Source organism: Filicampus tigris, chromosome 13 (genome assembly GCF_054856515.1).
Source record: "Filicampus tigris isolate MCC_2025a chromosome 13, RoL_Ftig_1.0, whole genome shotgun sequence".
In the NCBI taxonomy this organism is placed as follows: Eukaryota; Metazoa; Chordata; class Actinopteri; order Syngnathiformes; family Syngnathidae; genus Filicampus; species Filicampus tigris.
Genome location: NC_141229.1, coordinates 16966209 through 16988706, shown reverse-complemented (window position 1 = coordinate 16988706; position 22498 = coordinate 16966209). Strand labels below are relative to the sequence as shown.

The following is a 22498-nucleotide window of genomic DNA, read 5'->3' as shown; positions in this document are numbered from 1 at the left end:
TCGATTGTTGCACTTTGCTGTAATGTGCTACCAATTCAATATTCCACATTTTTCCTTGTTACCTCTCTAATGGTGTTTCATATGGTAAACACATTTTTAAAAATGCATCCATCCATCCAGCCATTCTCTGAACCGCTTATCCTCACAAGCGTGCTGGAGCCTATCACAGCTGTCATGTTTCTTTCTACTTTGTTAAAGGGAAGTCAACCCAAACATATTTTTTTCAAGAATATGTTCACTGTAAGCCCACTAGTTGCAACAAGGCATTCTGATAGATATTGCGTTTGTGGAATAAGAGTTAATAAACCCATTTTTAGCCATCTCTGGGGTCGGCCATTTTGTCACTTCGGTCAACTAAAAAATGACCAATCACGACTGACCTGTTTTCTGAAGCTGAGCCATGATTGGTCGTTACCTGAGCCCTGAGCAGTTGTGATATCATTTTCAGTCAACAGAAGTGAGAAAATGGCAGACCCCAGAGATTTTGCTGCTTAACTCCTATTCCACAAACGCATTATCAATCAGAATGTCGTGTTTCAACTGGCGGGCCTGCTGGGAACATATTCTTGAAAAAAATTGTTTGCGTTGATATCCGCTTTAACAACCAAATAATGCACAGAACACATAAACACGTGTGCTTGCTCTGCCTTGTTAGGCTTGACATAAGTGGATTCGCATTGCGATTTGTGAGTCAAAATTCACATTTTGTACCTCATACTGTACAAACACTCCGAGAAGCTAAATTGTGCAACGAGTCACCTTCGTCACCTACGTGTGGGAAGCGAAGCTATTTAACGCATGGTCCGAAATTGGCGGCGGCCCGATGGCTCGGGGGACATGCTCAAATGTATTTATTCATCGTGTTTATTCATGAAATTTGTATTGCCCCGGTTGAGCCAGCATCTTTGGTGTGTTTGTGGGCCGACAGCTCCTCCTAAAAAAAAAAGGTTATTTTGAGCCGTGTAACATCGTATTATGGACATTTTTAGCAGAGCAGTGTGTGAGACATGCCAACATCAAGTCCAGCCATTGAAATGAAAATTGTATAAAATGAAGGAAAACGCATTTTAAGAGACTTTTCATTGTACTGGCAAATGTTCGCCCACTTAAAATACGACCTCAGAGTTTCGTTATTATGCTACATTTTCATGATGACTGAGTGATTCTGATGAGGACATCAAATACACTTTATAGCGATATTGACCCACATCTCTATTTTTGTGCTGGATAGGTCATTGGGTGGCTATGTATGAGTGACGTTTTTTCTGGTTCTGCATTCAGAAGTCTCCATTGTGTCTGCGAGCATAACAGATGTCCCCATTGAAAAACTGTAAATGTAATGATGACCTTTCCGTGGAAACCATTCCTGCTATAATTCGCTCCGCTCTTTCCATTGCACATGATTCTATGTCAGGTTCCGAACTTTGCCAACACATAAAACATGGCCCATAGGGAGTTCATTTTTTCTTTTTGATGACCACACCGGAAGTAGTCTGCACTTAGTACAAAATATTGATGTTGTCAGAACTACAGTTCCATTGTGTCCGATGCACATTGCAGACTGAGCTACTTCACATGAGTTTCCTTTCTGGTTGATTTATTTTGTCTTTCGCAAGTACAGATGGATGTATTCTTTCAGTGTACTTAAGATTTGTTTTTAGAGCTAATGAATATACAAGGTGTTCCTGTAGTAATTCAGACCGGTGATGACTTGCATTAGACTTATTAGGGCTGACAGGAGACTTGAGACGTCAAGACCTTTATTTTACTATAAGCTCTGCTAGCATGTAATGAGATGCTGATGGGTCTAGCAGACCATCTAGGAAGTAGGCTGAGGCTTTCGTCGCAGTCTACCTGTCAGAAGATCACAAGAGAAGCGTGCCCAAAATGTTTTCTACTTTCCCTTGCCCTTTGCAAACAGCAATAAGTTGTGTAATGCACTGAGGGAAATGTATCACATCACAGCTTTTTATTTGGGAATTTTTAATGAAAAAAATCTGTCATCCCAACACATTCCTCTGCGGCAGTCTGACACTACTTGGGGCACGGAGAAGAATTAGTAAAGTTATCCATGTGATCTCATTAGCCCACAAATGATGTTTGTGCAACATAAAAGACGTCATATCGAAAATATTCCCAGAATGTTGCCCTTTAAGAGTCGAATGAAGTGCATTTCCCTTAAGAACCCCAAAGACCCAACTGTTGAGGTTGGCTCAAGCAACACATGCTTGTGAGATCCCTGCTGGTTTCAATCAAGACTTTCCGAAAATGACGACTGAATTCCCCACTGTCCTTATCCCACATGAGTAACTGTCCTCTGTGTCTGCTTTGTTGCAAAATTCTACACATCTCACAAAGGTGCATGGAATTCATCAGAATTCATGTGTGAAATCTTTCATGCCACTGGGAAAGTGACAGATAATAAGTAGCATGTTATTGCATTCGTACTATATACTTTTTTATCATAATCTGCATCATACAGAAAGCTATACGCTTAATCAAGGGGAAATATGTTGCTTTGTACATTAACAATAGTTATGAATTATTTTCAGGGTTTCTTAGCAGCATTAACCTAGCCTACAGAAGCAGCGTTGCCTTTTACCATCTTTTGTATTCATTACATGCAAAACAAGTATCTTGCCAATTAGATTTCATATTTACAAGTCAAACATTGAACGTCGTTTCCGTTACAAGTATAAACCTGTGAAAGCAGATGTTTACAGCTTTATTAAAAGTGGTTGTTAAACCATATTATGAGCCCTTTAAAAAGCAACTGCCGCTGGGTTTTTTTTTTTTGTTCAAACTTCTGTCTTTTCCTTGCATGTGGTAAGTTGCTAGGTTGTGGTGAGGGGAGTTGCTTTCATATATTGCTGATGTGTTTTAAATGGATGTTTACTGTATACAGTATTTGCGTCTGTGTTTACTGGAAAACGCCATGTCCTTTATTGGTGCCATAAGTTATAGGTGGGAGGTCGACAATGCCAGGGGTGTTTTTAACTCGCATCTGGCATCCAGACAGGAGTCGAGTATACCTGTGGATGTGGATGAACTCAGCTTTTTCTGAAACTTCATAACAGTTGACACATTTATATCAGAAGTATGGAAAGTTAAGAGTTGTGTTTCATTGGACAGTGGTTGTGGTTGGTGTGTGGAGTATTGCAGTGGTTCACAGTGTTTTATTGTTAACAGGAGCACAGCTCTCAATGGGAAAGCAAGAGGCCTTTGAGACCTTTATAACAGAGCATGTGGACCATCACATCATTGAAGACAACAAGAGTCTGCTCAAACACAGGTAGTTCCAAGACTCAATATGATTATTCAAGAAAAGGAAATTGATCCGCTCATAGTTCATTTCTAGTAAAGTCTCTTGTCCTCCGCATCCAAAGAAGTGTCTCCTCAGATTTCTATGTTTTTACACAGTTTTTAACCTTGCTTAGATAATGTGTCTTCATCTAAGAAAGAATCATTAAATCGAATGAAATTCGACACTGCGACCAGTTCAGGATGCACCCTAGGGCTTTGCAATTAATCGAACTTCAATTGCAATTACGATTACTACATTCCATGATTACAAAATTGGCATGAATGCAAAAAATTGTTATTAATATACATTTATATCCAATGCACTTTATTTGTTTATGCCCTGCGATTGGCTGGCAACCAATTCAGGGTGTCCCTTGCCTACTGCCCGAAGACAGCTGGGATAGGCTCCAGCACGCCTTGTGAGGATAAGCGGTATCGATAATGGATGGATGGATATATTTGTTTACACAAGTAAATCATACTTGAATTTATACATTTGCACCTTTTTTAAAACTTTATAATATTTTGTTTGGTCCAAAAGGAACTCACGTAATTATAGTGTTTCAAAGAAATATATTTTTCATAATATTTTTTTACGTTTAAACATTTTCTTGTTTTGTACCAAAAAATAAATGATCATTTGAATAATCGTGATTTCAATTATTACCAAAATAATCACCATTAATATTTTTTTCATAATCGAGCAGCCCTAATTTACCCTGCCTCTTGCCAAAAGCCAGCCGGGGATAAGCTCCAGCACTCCCAGGATCCTAGTGAGGATAAGAATGAATGAATGCTGTCTAACAAGATGGACAGTGTAGTTAAGGTCAAACTTTTACAGTGGTGTTTTATAATGCGGCCACCATATTTACGGTAACTAATGGCCCAAAAACAAGCAGGGTTGCAGTGTTAGAAGCACAGTTTGCAAGATTAGATAGCTTTAAACTCGGGACTCAACAAGTAGCCATTCCCTTGCTCTGCTGCTAGACTCTCACGCTGGCAGACCCTACAGTAAAAGGGACAGGAGTGTCCCATCAAAACAGGCTCCTTGCAGTGAGAAGTGTGCTTTAATTCTTCATCCTCGGGCTAAATAAAGCATATCACAGAAATGTTAGTAAAACACAAAAGACCATTTTAAAATTGTGCGTGTGTGTGTGTGTCGGTGTTGCCTGTCTCTTTTGAAGAATATTTGTCTCAAGATGTAGTGAAGGAAAGAAGTGTTTAATCAATTTGCACTGAAATGTGTGTATAATGTGCCAATTTGACAGCGTTTAGAAAATAGTTAACACCCTTATTGTTTAAAATAGGTCAACGGAAGCCAGAAAACTTGGGGAGCAACTTCATGACGCCAAACAAAAGATCAGTAAGTTGTTTCCATGAATGGAATAACGTTATGTTTGGGTCAAATTTGCCTGCTGGTTTAACTTCCTTGTAATATCACTGGTCACCAAATATTAACTAAATGTTTTCATCACAGATACAAATGAACCTTTTTAGATGATTTTTTCTTTACACTGATTATGCCCTTGTTTTTTACATAAGGTGTTCATAATATAAAATGCAATATGGTAACATATTGAGTAAGATTTATGAATTAAGGGTTAGGTCCAGCAACAGGTGGAAATGGTGAAATGTGCATTTCACAAGCTTTTACAGATCAAATTTAAAACATGCGAAAATGAAAATATCTCTAAAACCTGTTGTGCTAGAAAAAAGTAAAGGCATTTTTTAAATCAGTGCCAAAATATGTTTAGGGACACATAAAGCCTTCTCTGATTAAAATGTGCTTTTGATCAGGGTATTCAAACCAGTTTGGAATATTCCACTGAGTTTAATAATTCAGGGTTCAGTTTCTTTGGAATGAGTAGAGTAGATTTAATGTACCAGGCTGATTTATTAATGACTATGTGCTCATGCATCCTACTTTTATCCCCTTTTCCACTGCATGGTACCTACTCGGTTTGTTCTGAATGAATGACTCATGATTTCTGCCACTAATTACACCTGGGGGGTTGGAATGATTGTTAAGCGAAAAATATTCACTTAGGCCCACCTAGAATGGCAATCTTGATTCAGCATTTTAAGGTGTAAAAGTTGATTGGGTTTTGGAAAAACACCCCGCAAAAGTCTTGGTACTGTTAGATATTACTGCATTATTAGACACATGGAGCTGCATTCCTTCTAGATGAGGAGTGTTTTTAGTGGACGGTGGTTGCCTCTTCTGGCTGGAAAGTGGTGCTGTAATATTAAGCTTAGTGTGCTTGCCTGCCATCTTGGAAGCTCTGCTTGGAAAGTAAATGCAATATTTGTCTCTTGGTTGATGTAGAGCGTAGAAACAGCGCAATATAGATCGATGCTTTTTACTGCTTTGTCTGTTGGATGTTTTCAGCATTGGGCTTAAAATCAAAGCAGGGAAGAGCAGCCTCTGCAGACATTTGTCCAAACATTTCCTTGGTTTACAGGATTATTCTTGGCCACTTTGTATGCTCATGGAATCGAAACTCACGAAGGAGCATTATGCTCTGAGCCCAAAGGTCCAAAAAGTACACAGACATATATTTATTTTGAAGGATCCTTGGTGCACGTATTGAACAGTTTTCATGGCAGCAATATACCGACAGGAACTCTTGATTTCTGAAGCAGACCTGAAGGATTTATGCAGTACATTCCCATATAGAGCATATGGTATTTTTTATTGCATTCTCCCTATAGCTCTAATAATAGAAATATTCAACGGTTTCGAAAGCAGCATTGCTGGAGTGAGTACGGCATGTGTTCTTTGTATCCATTTTCCTACGAGATTAGACATGACTGCGAGCTATTATCACCTGTTTACACACCAGTCCAGTCAAGACACAGAATGTGTGTCCAACGCTCACTTTTGTGTAAATAACAACACACAACTCTTTAACGGAAAATGGACTTGTGTCTACTCACATTTGATTGGTAAAATAGCTGTGTTGAGAATTTGAAATTACAACCTATGTTCACTTAAAGCCGAAATCAACCCAAACATATTTTTTTCAAGAATATGTTCCCAGCAGGCCCACTAATTGAAACACGGCATTCTGATTAATATTGTTTGTGGAATAGGAGTTAAGCAGTAAAATCCACTCGTTTTTAGCCATTTCAGGGGGCGGCCATTTTGCCACTTCTGTCGACTGAAAATGACATAATAACTACTCAGTGCTCAGGTAACGACCAGTCACGACTCAGCTTCAGAAAACAGGTCAGCCGTGATTGGCCGTTACCTGAGCCCTGAGCAGTTGTGATGTCGGACAGAAGTGACAAAATGGCCGCCCCCAGCGATGGCTAAAAACGGTTGGATTAACTCTTATTCCACAAAAGCAATATTTATCGGAATGCCTTGTTTCAACTGGTGGGCTTGCATAGAACATATTCGTGAAAAAAATATGTTTGGGTTGACTTCCCTTTTAACAGGCTTTTGATTATTTATTTTTTTTAAACGCACTCGACTCAACACACACAGAAACTGGATAGCATTTATAATTACAAGTTTAACCTCCAGCCGACAAATAGTAAATGTGGCTTATGTCTCAAACTTTACATCCACAACATGACTTCTGAAAAAACGGGAGGGACTTTGGGGATCTACATTTGAAGAGGTTTGGTGTCGGAGCCCGCAGACATGTCTTGCAAAGGTGAAACGCGCCAACTGTTGTGTAACGAAGCATTGCACATTGGGAGTACTTCACACAATGGTGAAATTAATCTTTCATTGATTTCTTTCATGTTCAATCATTTGTCGAGGTTGGTAGACGGAAACACAAATGGAAGCCCGTTTCCAATGATAGACTGGCCTATAGGCGATTACTATTTGGTCCGGCCAGACATAAAGGTGGATGGACGGATGGCGGAAGGGTACCCAGCTGGAGATGGAAGGCAATAAACGGACCGGGAAATTTTAGTCAAATGCCCATCTCTGCAAAACAGTCTTGAATGACAAAGCTGCAGCGGAAAGGAAAGTCACAGTTGTTTCTCACATATCTCACTGCTAACATTCTTTATAGTTATTTGTTTGTTATTATTTGTTTGATTTTTTTATTATTTCACATGTCGTGCAACCTCCTTCACACAATATAATCTTATTGTAAGTAAAATAATTTGAACAAAGTTCAGCCACACTTTTGATTGGGGCCGTGTACACGTGCACACAATTCTTTGTCGCTCTAAAGGCGGGTTCTTCAGAGATGGTTCACCAAAACAAGGAACTGAAATCTGAAAATGTGAACGAATCCAGAAGAATCTGAATGTTAATTTTAATCAATTTTCGACACTCGACGCCCAAGCATAGTTTTCAGTCATACTGGCCCTCTGAGTGAAACCATGGCTGTGACCTGCAACAAAAATGATTTAGACAAACCCTGCTCTAGATCTTGTCCTTGTCCAAGAAGTATTAGCCGATTGTGTTACGGCACCTGCAGCATCCAGTTTACAGGTAGCCCAGCCAAACTAGCGCCACCCCCTCCACACACACATCACACATCCCACACACTAGGTTTCATAGCTTGCACTTTAAACCTTGAACTGGCTGCAGGATCACTTAACAGAGTCATAGAACTGCACAGTCTACATGTCCTGGGGGAATGTAATGGAAACTCACCGCAGAAGATCCTGCCATCCAATACCTTGAAAAGCTCTCACTCCTACTCATAATTGCCTCAGTAATTTATTTGTCTTGCTATCTGATATACTGTCCATTTCATTTCATCTGAAGCTGAAATTGCTTCCTTTATGGTTAATATTGTTTATACCCCAGTGTTCCGAACTGTGATTGAGTTCAGTTGGTTAACATTTACTCAACAGTTGTGGCTCTGACATGTCGCTCACATATGAAATTCCATCTTTTCATTTGGGGAATTCAGGCTTTTAATGATTGGCAAAGAAAATGATGAAAAGATGAGTTACCCATATGTTAAACCAATGTTAGTCCCACAAGTGAGGCAATTATCTAAATCGCCTTTTGGATGATGCTTTCCTACGCACTCATATTCTCTCTTCCAGTCATATGCAGATCTGCCACCCCAGTTGATGCGGTTCAATTTTAAAGTTATTTTTCCTGTGTCACTTTCACAAGCTCTTTGGATCATTTCATTTCTTGGCGCATACATATTGGTGTGATCTAGGAATTTGGGCATCGATCCTATCACCAGTAAATGTTTTCATGTGTCATTATGCTGACGGGACACCATCCTGAGCAGTGGTGAGTGAGTCTTGGCTCACTCATGAATTCAGTTCTCATTGCTTCCATACGTAAATTGGAAGGCTAATGTTCCTGTGGTCGCATGTGGTGAAGCACTATTGTAAGCATGTCCATACACAAGATTTTCCAATGAGATTCTTTCTTTTTGGACAATCGTAAGGGTTTGGATACCAATGTTCACTTGTTGTTTTGACACTCCACTTACACACACACATCTGCCTTCATGGCAGATTGAACTGATGTATCTGCCTTGGCCACCAAGTCTCTGAGGAGAGAGTGTCTTTGTGGCGATGTGTGCTACCATGTAAAGTAATCGCTTTACCGGAACCAGACACACAATACATAACCCAAGGCTCACCACTCAGAATATATAACTCTGGCACAAGTACATTATAACCAGCCTGGTCATCATCATCATCATCATCATCATCATCATCATGTACCGTAGGTGTGCAGCTTGTCTCTAGACAGGCATTGTAGACATTTATAAACCAGACCTGTAAATTGTGGTCAAGAGAATGGACAAAGCCACAGCAGTCTCTGGTACTGTTTCTGGAGAGTCATTCTGATGGAATGGCAACAGCAACTAGGAAAAGCAGTCTGCTACGTTTTCCTGCTGTAGATTAGCATGGCAGAGCAATGAACGCTTCTCAGGTGCATTTTGAGAATGAGATTCAAAAACAATTTCGTTTTCACAGAATTATTAGACCAGAGCATTTCAGTATAGGTGGGCTTTTAGTGCTTGTCAACAAGTCGTTTGACATTTTGGACGCTACGCTTTATATCCCTTCCTCGACACCTCTTGTGGAACTAGTTCCAACTTCCATATTTTGATCCTTTGAACTCAAGACCCTAAGCCAAGTCCTTCCAGACCTGAACTACCGTGTACAAGGCTCTCACTGGCAGACATACAGTCTGGAGAAAACTGCAGTTACTAGACTGGTTCGCATGTAGACAAAATTGTCTGTTCATAAAAGAATTACCCACAATGGTCACACTTTAAAATGACTAAAATAATAAATATACTGAAGATTAACTAATGAAAATAAGACATTGCTTTATTAAAAATAACTATCTAATGAAACTGTTCTGGTTGAACAGCCTTCTGAGACAATGAAACAATTTCTGTAACTGTCAATGAAACCTATGCACTTGTTGACACAGACTCCTAGTGAGCAAGTGCGCCAGCTGTCTCAAGATTGAAGTGTGCCTTCTCCAGACTGCATGTTTCAGCTCTTTCCGCAGATGTTCAATAGGACTAAGATCATGGCGCTTGGAAGGGAATTTCAAAATTGTTTATTCTTTTCTTGTTAGCCATTCTTGGGTCCCTCCCTATTTCCCAGTTCGGTTATTGTCAATTCACTCTATCACGGATTTTCATTTGTGACCATAACTTCATCTCTTGCGGTTTTACCTCGCTATTTTGCGAGTTCTCCAGCTATTTTCATTCCTTCTCTGTGAGGACTTTGCAGACCACTTCAGAAGTAAAATCGATGACATAAGGTCCAGTCTTTCAGCCCGTCAAAGCATGCATTTTAATACACCCGGACAGTCATTTTTACCTGAGGAAACACTGGAAAGTTTGGCCCTGGTTGATGCAAGGACACTTGGTTGAGTTTTCTCCCAGGTAAATCCAACAACCTGCCTTCTAGATCCAATTCCCTCTTTTGAAGACATTTTATGGATTTTTTGAGGAACAGATTTTAAATATAGCCAATTGCTCTCTCTGGATGGGTGTCTTCCCCGCCTTTAAAAAGGCGGCGGTGAAGCCCCTTCTGAAGAAGAGCAATCTGGACCCTAGCGTTTTTAACAATTACAGACCGGTATCCAACTTACCATTTTTAAGTAAGATTTTAGAAAAACAGGTCTATCTCCAGTTAAATTATTTTTTAAATACAAACAAAATTTTAGAGGAATATCAATCTGGTTTTAGGGTGAACCACAGTACAGAGACAACCCTTTTAAGGATTATAAATGATATGAGGTATACTGCAGACGTGAAAAAACTCAGTCTTCCTGCTACTGGACCTTAGCGCCGCTTTTGATACAGTAGACTTAAAAACCTGGTGGGCATCTCCGGTACTGCTTTTAACTGGTTTTACTCCTATCTCACAGTCAGAAGTTTCTTCGTAAGCATGGATACTTGTTTCTCCGAAACCCATGAAATTAAATGTGGGGTTCCCCAAGGTTCAATTTTAGGTCCAATCCTTTATAATCTCTATATGCTTCCCCTTGGGGATGTCATCAGAAGACACGGCATCAGCTTTCACAGTTACGCTGATGACACACAGCTGTACATTAGCGTGTCTCCTGATGACACAGGACCTATTGATACCCTTTTAAATTGTATTTTAGATATTAAGTCATGAATGGCAGAGAATTTCCTACAGCTCAACCAGGACAAAACCAAGGTTTTAGTTATCGGCCCTGAAGGCCAAAGAGAAAGACTTTTACCAAAATTACTAGATTCTAAACCCTCACAATGTGTAAAGAACCTGGGCGTCATTTTTGACTGTGAGCTCAGTTTTATTCCTCATATTAAAAATGAAACCAAGATCGTGTTTTATCATCTTAAGAATATTGCCAGAGTCCGCCCGTTTCTATGTCAGGCTAACACGGAGGTGCTGATGCATGCTTTTATATCATGTCGTTTAGATTATTGTAACGCCATGCTCTGTGGTCTCCCCAAAAAGAGTATTTCTTCCCTTCAACTACTGCAGAACTCAGCCGCTCGGGTGCTGACGAGAACTAGAGGGCGGGAGCACATTACACCAGTTTTAAAATCGCTGCATTGGCTCCCCGTGTGTTTCAGGATCAATTTTAAGGTACTTTTATTAGTTTATAAATGTCTTAATGGTCTTGGCCCATCTTACCTATCTGACTTGCTTTTGTCATACCAACCCTCGCGGATCCTGAGGTCCTTTTAATTATTCCTAGGGTGAGGACCAAAACCCATGGCAAGGCTGCATTCAGCCATTTTGGTCCTCAACTTTGGAATAGCCTGCCAGAGGACGTCAGGTTCGCAGAGACTGTTGATATTTTCAAGGGGAAGCTCAAGACATACCATTTTAGTTTGGCCTTTAAATAATTGTTCTTAGTCTCTTACTCTTTTTATCCAATCTTATTGTTTTAAAGTTCTTAGCTTCTTTTATTGCTTTGTCTTTTTAGCTTCGTTAACATTTTTCTTTAGCTTCATCTAGGTTTTACCTCCAGTGTTTCCTCAAGGGGGGCCTCCGCGCTGGGAGGTGTGGCTGCCCTTCCTGGGATATGCTGAGGGGCTGCCCCGGTTTACGTGGCCAGGGGGTCTCTGAGGTGGTGGTGCTACCCATGGCCATGGGCTGTCATCCCTCTCAGCGTGGACGAGCTCCCCTTGGGTGCTCTTTCCTCATATGGTTTCTCTGTGCCTTGCCGTCTCTTTTTAAGGTTATATATGTGTGTGTTCGTGTATGTGTGTGTGAGTGAATGAGTGCAGTTGTGCTTGTGGATGTCTGTCTTTGTGTATACTGTGAGGGAGGGAGGGAAGGCGTGAGCGGGTTCTCGTTTTATGCTGTATTTTGACGTTTTTAATGTACAGCACTTTGAGTTGCATCCTATGTGTGAAAAGTGATATATGAATAAAATTTGATTAGATTTGATACATCTGAGCAGTAAAGAAATGAAGCTGAGTGTGAGACCAGGCTTTCTGTCACGCACATTTCACTTCCGAGTGTTTTTATAGGCTTGCAATTTCATTGTACCCTGCACAGATTGAAGACACCCAGCAGAACAGCCCCAGAACGTAACCAAGGCCACTCTATTTTGTCATGTGCTAGTAAATTTGAGACATATGGTTTAATGTCGATTCTGAGCTTTAGTATTGTCAAATCTTTATGAAACTGCCATTATCTTTGAAATAATGTTGCAAAAGTCCAAATTTGCATTCAATTTTTTCATCTTCTCACTTTGTCAGATGAGTTTAAGAAGCAGTTGGAAGTTCGTCAAAGACGGAGGGCCGCTTATGGTATGTTTGTTATGCATCCTCCAAAAGAATCAAAACATTAAACATACATAAATATACAGTGCTCAGCGTAAATAAGTTACACCCCCATTGATAAGTAACATTTTAAACATTATCTCAATTAACAATAAAACAATTTGCAAAATGTTGCCAAGACCATGTTTAATACATCTGTTTATATACTTATAACATGAAAGTAAGGTTATTAAAATAAATTAGATGACCCATTTTTCAGTTTTACTCAAATAAGGGTGATGCAGAAATGAGTACACCCCACAACAAAAACGTTTACATCTAGTACTTTGTATGGCCTCCATGAATTTTAATGACAGCGCCAAGTCTTCTAGGCATGAAATAAATATATTGGCAACATGTTCTCCCATCAATCATTTTAGAGACTGGATGCTGGATGGAGAGTGATGCTCAGCTTGTCTCCTCAGTGGTCCCCATAGGAATCACATTTAACCTGTTCTTCTTCAGAAATCCAACAGTGACCTTAGATTTGTGCTTAGGATCATAGTCATGTTGGAAAAGTGCACGACGACCAAGGGAACGAAGTGATGACAGCATCTTCTCTTTCAGTATGGAGCAATGCATCTGTGAATTTCTGATGCCATCAATGAAATGCAGTTCCCCAACACTAGCAGTCCTCTTGCAATCCCAGATGAGGACACTGCCACCACCATGTTTCACTGTAGGCACCATGCATTTTTCCTTGTATTCCTCACCTTTGTGATGCCATACAGTTTTGAAGCCATCAGTTCCAAAAACATTTATCTTGGACTCATCACTCCAGAGTATAGAGTCCCAGTGATCTTCATCTTTGTCAACATGTGCCCTGGCAAACTCTCGGCGCACTTTTCTAAGCCTGGGCTTTAGAAGAGGCTTCCTTGGTTTACGGCACCAATGGATGCCATTCCTCTGCAGTGTATGCCATATTGTGTCACGGGAAATAATCACCCCAGTTTGGCTTTCTACTTACTTAGATAACTACAGTGAACTTGCATGCCAATTTTCTTCAACCCTTCTCATTAGAAGACACTACTGTCGAGGTGTTAACTTACGTTGATGGCCTGCATGTCTCTGTGAGATGGTAGCAGTTTTATCTTCTTAAAATGTTTCTACCACTTTTACTACAGTGTTCTGACTGATAGGTAAAGCATTGTTGATCTTCTTTTAGCCTCCAACTTTTCAAAAATAAATTATTTTCTTTCACAGGTCTTGTGACATTTCTCTTCCATGTTGTGCCATTGCTAACAACATGAAATGGGAAAGGGTTTTCTTGAAATAACACCCATTTATAGTCAATATAGTCTGCTTGACACCTGTGTAATGAATAATTAGACTCATCTTTGGACATTTGTAGTCAAAAATCTAGCTTTGCTCCAGAGTCTTTTAGTGGGGTGTACTCATTTTTGCATCACCCTAATTTAGATAAAGCTGAAAAAGTTGTTTTCTGAATTATATTATTAACCTTACTTTAATGTTATAAATTAAACAGATGTTATACAAATTTAGTCTTGTCAACATTTTGGAAATTGTTTTTGTGTTTATTGACATATTGTTTAAAGTGTTATTTTTTGAAGGGGGTGTTTACTCCGAGAATCCAATTTTAGTCTATCTTCAGATGCATCTGTCTCAGATCCTCAATGCTGAACACTTTTACTGTACTGCGATGTACATAATGTAGGCGTGATTGGAAATCACAAAGACGTTGGGGAGGAGGTGGATACAGTGGAGGACAACCTGCGTGAACACATTGAGCAAGAAAAAAAGAAGTGAGATTCATTCAACTTATATTAATGAGAAATAACCTTTAACTAATTCCAATACCCGTTGACTGGAGCTAATGCTATTATGTGTTGTGCTGCTCATATTTTCCATTAGTTACAAGAGCGCTGCATGTCACTTGAAAGCGTTGAGAACTGAGATTGAACACCTGCAACTGTTGTTGGAGAGGGCCAAGGTCAAACTGCACAAGGACTTCCAGAAGTGGTGGAACGAGGAGGCTTCCAATGTGCAGGTGACTGAGCTCATCTCTCTTCTCTACCCATCTGGAAAGACCACATAAACTATGGCAGGGGACACATAATGGTTAAATCAGTGTCGACTCTAGTGTACCCTAGTGGGCCTTAATGGTGTTCTTTTGTTGAGGGAGGTTTTTGCCCCTAAGGACACTTAAGTGCATGTAAGTTGATATGCATATGTCCCTGACTTTGGAGGCCTTTATGGCACCAGTGTGACCCTTACAGCCGCTTTTCAACATCATACAGGAAAGGTCCTTGGTCATTTGCCATAGACAGTAGGGTTTTAGCTTTTCTGGGGAAGTTTTTGTATTTGTTTATTGTGCTGTGTGTTTCTGATATCAGGGGAGTGAAAAATACGGATTCAAATGTCACATTATCACACAGAAGTCAGACTCATGTCCACAGAAGAGGTACTGTACAATCGTCTGACTAGTAGACTGGGCTGGCATGTCTGAGACTTTATCATCAAAAACAAATGGAAAAAGATGAACTCATACAGATGGGACCTTTTCCTGTAAAGGGGCACCTTGTTTATGGAAGTAGTGTACATGTGACATTGATTTAAACAATGAGGCCAGTGGTATTTTCACTCATTAATTTGCCTCTGTCAAATGTAACATGATGTATAGGGGTCGAAAGATGAAGCCAGAGATCGGACAAGACCCCTGTGTGGAACCTTGCCATCACCCACACACTCCAGTTCAGGATTCGAGTGAGTTTCTTTCATTCATCCCTCAAGTCGATGTTTATGATCTTCTATTGCAGCCTTGCCCAACAGAACGAAAGTGTCCCAGGTCAGTTTTTATTTGAGCCATAATTGTTGCAGAGAAAAATCCGCGTACGTTTTTTTTGCAGTTCATCAAGCAAATGAACGTTTTTTTTGTCATATCATATTTTTTTATTCAGGCTTACAGCCGTATAGTATTAAAGGTTCTCTTTTAAACTGCTCATTAAATTGCCTTCTATGCATTTTACACCTTGCCTACCAGAGCTGAGCATTTTACTAAAAATGTGCAGTCCGTTTATCATCTACAGCCGGAGTACCCTTCCGCTGTCCGTACATCCGCCGCTGAAAATAGACGATTACGTAGACAAGCAAAAATCCACTTCCGTTTACGCTTAATCCGTCTATTTTTTTTCACAGGAATAACTTGAATCTAACAAAAGTAATAATAAAAAAATAAAAAATAATGAAAGTTAACAAATGAAAATCAGACATTGCTTTTGAATTATGGTTCAATAGAATGTATTAAAAAAACAAACTTATTAAACAGGCCTGGAGAAAAATTGTGGTACCCCTAGAAAAGATTGAAAACTATTTTACCGTGGGGACAGGTTCAAACAAGGTACGTCCTCTAATTAGCATCACAGGTGTCTTCAAACTTGCAATCAGTCAGTCGGCCCATTTAAAAGTATCACTGTACTGTTTAATGTCATACTGTTGACCACACTAAACAAGGATCAGAAGCGAAGGCGAGAGTTGTCTCAGGAGATTAAAAAGAAAATTAGAGACAAGCACGTTAAAGGTCAAGGATATAAGACCATCTCCAAGTAGCTTGAGGTTCCTGTGACTACGGTTACACATTATTCATAAATTTAAGATCCACAGGACAATAGCCAACCTCCCTAGACGTGGCCACAGAAGGAAAATTGATGACAACTTGAAGAGACGGATAACACAAATGGTAACAAAATAGCCCAGAACAACCACCAAAGAAATTAAATGAACGTCAAGGTACATCAGTGTCAGATTGCACCATCCGTTGTTGTTTGAGCCAAAGTTGACTTCATGGGAGATGACCAAGCGGACACCACTATTGACAATAAATCAGAGAAAAGAGCGAGACTGGAATTTGCCAAACTGCATGTTGACAAGCCACAAAGCTTCTGGGAGAATTTCCTTTGGACAGATGAGATAAAACTGAACATTTGTGGTCCCATCAGCTCTATGATGCAGAAATTAAGCATACCAAGAAACGAACAATGAAACATGGAGGCTCTGTTCTGTTCTGGGGCTGCTTTGCTACATCTGGCACAAGGGGTCTTAAATCTGTGCAGGGTAAAATGAAATCACATGATTATCAAGGTATTCAATAGAGTAGTGTGCTGCCCAGTGTCAGAAATCTTGGGGCCCTATTTTGGTAGACTGGCGCCGATGCGATCGGTGTAATAATGGGTGTAACTTTATTTTTGTGCCAGTGCAAGTCTAGTCCAGCCCATCTGGGCGTTTTGGCGCACGGAGTTGCTTCGCTCCCAAGTCATCCGACAATTCGGTACCAGAAAGTAGTCTGCGGTCAGCGTAAAAAAGTGCGCTTCGTTATTTTCGTGCTGGGGCAATGTACGTATTCAGCATGTTTGTGAATTTGGTAGACGCGCTACGCATCACTGGGCGTTTTTGCCTTGTCCCCCAGCGTATCTGCAAATTTGGTCACACAAAATAGACTAAATTTAAGACTTCTCGAAAGCAGTTTTATTTTGCAGCTCAGGTGGTCTAACGCGATTTTGGTGCAATTAATCGAGGCACAGGATGACAGTGAATCTGCTCCGCAGATGTGTGTGATGCCCGTCACCGGATTACGTAAATATGACACCTTGCGTGGGACATTCCCTCTGACTCATTGTAGAAATTAAAGCATTGAATGAATAATCATCATCTTAAAACTATTTTTATAGCACCCCCATCATTCGTCACTATCACACGTGTGTGTGTGTGTGGGTGTGGGGGTGTGCGCGTGTGTGTGTATGTGGATGGGGGGCGGAGGGGCCACACAGACACACTATGGGGTGCAATGCGTTTTCCAATGGCTCACGCCACATGCACAGCCGACCGACTATCATCCAAAAGGAGAAATGTTGAAATTTACCTCATGTACCCCAGTGAGCCTAATTTCTGTATCTGCAATTTCAAGCAGGTAGTACTTGCGCGTACTGCACCTCTGACGCCCTTATTTTGATTCAAATTAGTGATTCCATGAGGATTTGCTGAGAAAAGACTATTTCCATCCCACAGGGGTGCACAAACGCGAAAACGCCCCACTATGCCCAATTCTACCAGCACAAATTCTAGCAAAATACCAAAAGGAAGAATGTGCATAGTTAGACTGCGCTGGACTTGCACCCGGAACGAAAATAGGGCCCTCTGTCTCAGTTGCATGTCTTTGGTCTTGCAACAGGATAATGACCCAAAAACAGAGCTAAAAAAAAAAAAAAAAAAAAGAATGGCTAAGATGCACTATTCTGAAGTGGCCTTCTAGGAGCCCTGATCTACATCCTATTGAACATTGATGAAAGGGGCTGAAGCAGGCCATCTGGGGAAATAACCTTTCAAACGAGAGACAACTCTAGCAGTTTGCTCATGAAGAGGAGGCCACAATGCATGCTGAGAGGTGTCGAAGTCTCAGTGAAAGTTACAGAAACTCTTTGATAGCAGTGATTGCCTCAAAAGGATGTGCAACAAAATATTACATTAAGGGACCATCATTTCTGTCTAAGTGGGGTTCAAGTATTTTTTAAATAACTCTGTTGAACCACAATTCAAAACAAATGCCTGATCTCCATTGGTTAATTTTCTTTTTTTTTTAAATGTATTATTATTGTTGTTAGATTCAAGTTATTGCTCTGACCCCTGTGGGCTTTTCTTTCATTAGCAGCGGGGTACCAACAATTTTGCCCATGTGTGTATCAATCACACAAACCATCATTTTATCCTTTCAAAGCTCGGCCTTTTCTCTATACTTGACAGCAATGCTTTGTTGTATTAATTAGCATGCTGCCAGTCTATAATGACAACCACGTTTCTAGGTCTCATGTTTTTGGGGTCCCTTTCAAAATGTTTCATTGAGTGTTCTGTATTTCATGCTTGTGTTGCAAACATCACATGACCACACTTTATTATTATTGGAACGATTTTATTTATTTTTTTGCTTCGTCTTCCTCTTCAAGACATCCATCCATCCATGCATTCATTTTCTATACCGCTTATGCTCATTAGGGTCATGGGTGAGCTGGATATCTCACATGACTGTGGGTGAGGGCGCATATTAGACAATCATTGACACTCACACCTTAGGAGTTTGGAATCTAGTGCACTTTAGTTCAATATTCATCCAGAATTTACTCAATGTTTGAACTGTGTCAAACCACTGACAAGGCAGCGCACTGAGTAAGCAAATCTTCAATATTACCCCCTCTTGTGATTCAAATAGATACATGCAGGCAATATCTGGTCCGAGCAGCACGACCAAACCTCACCCAGCAGGCGAGACTGTTTAAGTCAGGACTTTAGGTCAACAAGGATTTTGGAACTCTTATCATGTATCTTGACAAAATTCAAATTTCTTTCCATTTTAGAACCTTCATTCCCAAGCCAGCGTGGCCCAATACGGTGCAAGAGGAACGAGTGGCTGACTTCACTTCTTCATCAGAGTGGAGGTAAACAGCCTGGCAAACAGATTCTTTCTCAAACCGTCGATAAATATTTCTAAAATCATCCATCACTGGTTTACTGGTCAGTGTCACAGAGAGCTGGAGGTGGGATAGCCCATCTAACTGTTGGTCATAGGTCACATTTGGTCAAACTACACCCAAGATTGGTCACCAGAAAACAACAAAGACAGACAAGCATTCAGATATTTACACAGAAGCAATCAATCCCACTCTATAGATTCAACAAAGGGAAGGTCAAAATCATATTTGCCAATCAGGAGAAAATACAGGTTTAGTGTCTTAATTCCAAGTGCTTCCAATCATGACAGAGCCAATTTGCATCCCAAACTATGCTTAATTTCAGACTTATTTGCACAACCATGGTAACCCCCATGGGGAAAACATTGCATGTTCTAAAATGTCACTTGTGTTTGAGGTAGGCAGTCTTTCTGCTTTTAAAGCAATATTAAATTTCCTCTTGGATTTGCTTTCTATAGAAATTCCATTATATATAAAATGTCAACTTTTGGAAAAAGAACAACCCGCAACCATAATGAGGACAAGCGGTAAAGAAAATGGATGGATGGCTGGAACAATTACTAAATGGAGCAAAGGGCTTTAAAAATCTTGCCTCTAAAAATACTCACACACATTTTGAAAGTTATGGATTACCTAATGTATGCCACAATGTTTTTATTGAATAAAAGATATTCATGGCAGCACAGTGCAGAAAGTTAGCATGTCTGCCTTAGTGTTGAGAACGTTTTGGTCTGACTCTTGGCAATCCTTTTTCTGTGTGTAGTTGTCATTTTCTATCGTGCTTGCCTTCAATACTCGCCGACATTTCACAAACTTGCATTTTAGCTTCATTGAAGAATCTAAATTTCCCATACCTGTGGATGTTAATGATTGTTTGTCTACCCGTGCCCTGCGATTGGCTGGTGAATCGTCCAGGGTGTACACCGCCTCGCTCGACACACACGATACATACATGATCTTGAAGAAAACAAAACAATGTGCATAATGTCAAACCACATTAAGCTTTGTGTTTTTGTTACAGATCCCTTTCCAAGTCGTCTCTCTCACCATCTTCTATCCCCCTGACTGGAGACCAGCAGGCTGACGCAGACATCCTGGCTTTCATCAGAGCTCGGCAAAACCTCCTCAACAGAGCTGGTAACACACAAACACAATTAAAATGTAGAGCAGTGATTCCCAACCACCGAGTTTGGGTTGTGTTCCTACTTTAAGATCTGCTCCTTTATATCTTCAAAACCATTCACAACCTTGCCCCTCTACACATCCACCTAAGTGTTCTCACCTGCCCGTCTCAGCACCAGGTGGAGCAGGGCCTTCAGCCACTCAGCTCCCCAGCTACCCTTTGCCACCTCACCTTCACGACTCAGTCCCTCATCACTTTCAAATCCAAACTCAAAACACACAATCTAAAGATCGCCTACTCATTGAAACTGCACTGCATTCTACTTTTAATTTATTTTATTTCTTCTGTGTAATTCTCTTTTTAACTCTTGATTTATTGATGTAAAATGTCCATGGGAGTCTTGAAAAGCATGTCCAAATAAGATGCATCATTTTTAATATTACAAATGATGTGCTTTGGCTCAGTAAAGGTGGGAAACACTGGAGAGGATGATCATTTGAAATATTTAATTCAACAATCAACACTGCCCTCTAGAGGGAGCAGCAACATTTTTTTTCCAGAGCTTGTCCTAACTGAGAGTGAGCAAAGGTTCCGCCAAATATTAACTCTCTGATATAGAAGCTTGATTATACACCACAAATTAGATGAATAGTTTCAATTCATTTTATCTTTTTTATTCTTTTTTTGCGCAGTGTTGCCTGATCTATCCAAAAGTTGTACTTTAAAGACATCTTTCTGTTGGCTTTCGTGTGCCGATAATTCTTGGCCAATCCTCCAAATTGACCTTTTGAGTAGCTGCTTGCTTTGGCAGGTATTAAAGTGGATTTGGAAACCTTGTGGTTTGCCACCAGATTTCCAGAAAGGCTGAGCTCATACAGTATACACAGACAGGATACTGGAGTGAGTTTGTGAGAACATCAGACAGGAAAACAAATTAAGCAAGAAATTTGCCTTCAGAGGTTGCTGATTTTCCTTCCATTATCTACTTCTTTGGTGACGAAAGTCTCATTTGCATGCTTGTGGTGATGGAGATTGTGCTTTGACAGCAAGTTCCTTTCTGAGGTTATTTTGACATTTTTAAATGGTTCTTACCTATCAAAAGGCTTTAAATCACAGATGGAGTATGGTCTTAATGCTATTGAAACAAAGAGCAACTCTAATTACGAATGTATGACGAATCAAATTTTTAAATTGTTTTCTCTTTGTGACTTGTATATTCCAGGTGCTCTACAGAAATAACATCAAGTCATTTGAAAAACCCACGAGACCTCAAGTTGTCCTTCTTTCAAGAAGATATTTTGGACATTACTCGCGCTCGATGATGGAGACATGAGGAATAAAGATCACAAGGGGAGCGAGCCTAAACAGACTCAAGGAAAGGGTTCTGTGCCAACACACATCTTGCTCGAGTCACTGCCAGTGTACTTAATGAGCAACAGTACAACATAAATCAAAGCCCCTGTCGTCCATTTGATCTGAACAAATGTTGTTCTAAGATATGAGAGGAGAGCCAACAAGAGGAAGCCAGCTGGCTTCAGTATGTCACGAGTTGTAACTTCTTGAGTGTTAATATGTGCACAAACATGAATTGTATGTGGCAAACTGTCAGGCGGCAGTAAACATAAATAGCTGTAAAAAGAAGCAAAGTGTCAAAAGGCTCACTTTTGATTGGCTGTGAAGAGGTAATATTACCTTTGTGCCAGGTCGCCCTGAGAAGCACAAAATGGATCAACGGATGTTATTATTATTATTGTGGTGGTTATACTGTAGTCAAACTAGTTTAAACATGCTCCAATTATGTAGCTAAGTACAATATCCGTAATCACCTTATAATAAACATTGTTCAAGATACCCCTCCGATTTTTTTTTTTATACTTTCAAAGTTAAGATTATGGATGTGGCTTTTTTTATTGGCTGTCAGGAGATTCAGATTCACAGTGTCATACAAATTAAATTGTCATACAGTGTTTGTTCATCCTTAGACAGCTCCATGCAGTTACAGATCTTATTATACCAATGCGCTGGACCCCGAATCTAGATAGGCTTCCAGTAAAAAAATGTCCTCGCATATGACAGTGGAGGTTTAATGAACTGTAACAGTTGGACGGCCTCCTTCATATTAGTTGTGTGTAAAAGTGTTTCTTACAGCCCTGCTTGTGCACTTCTGGGCGTACTGACAGGCATGAACGAGACCCACTTGTGCTATTTATCATTTTACTTTACAACATTAATGCAAATTCCATCCCACCGATGCAGATTCGTCTCATCCGGCTGCCTCAAAGCTCCCGACTGATTTAGTGCCTCTGTCAGCATCTGCGGGTTATCAAAATCAAGGCATCCAGCCTCCTCAGAGCCATTGC

At 40.2% G+C, this 22498-nt stretch overlaps 1 protein-coding gene across 4 annotated transcripts in view; it reads left to right on the top strand.

Annotated features, from left to right (window-relative positions):
- kif6 (kinesin family member 6) overlaps positions 1-22477 on the top strand; it is a 59287-nt gene extending 36810 nt beyond the window's left edge. For all 4 annotated transcript variants that reach the window (XM_086049369.1, XM_086049368.1, XM_086049371.1 and 1 more), the window contains 9 exons: positions 3190-3292; positions 4611-4666; positions 12477-12527; positions 14215-14302; positions 14412-14547; positions 15181-15263; positions 18902-18982; positions 20037-20152; positions 21361-22477. In XM_086049369.1, the coding sequence (XP_085905495.1) occupies positions 3190-3292; positions 4611-4666; positions 12477-12527; positions 14215-14302; positions 14412-14547; positions 15181-15263; positions 18902-18982; positions 20037-20152; positions 21361-21377 (731 nt within the window). In that variant the 3' untranslated portion in view covers positions 21378-22477. The remainder of the gene's footprint in view (positions 1-3189; positions 3293-4610; positions 4667-12476; positions 12528-14214; positions 14303-14411; positions 14548-15180; positions 15264-18901; positions 18983-20036; positions 20153-21360) is intronic.
- The last annotated feature ends 21 nt before the right edge of the window (positions 22478-22498 follow it).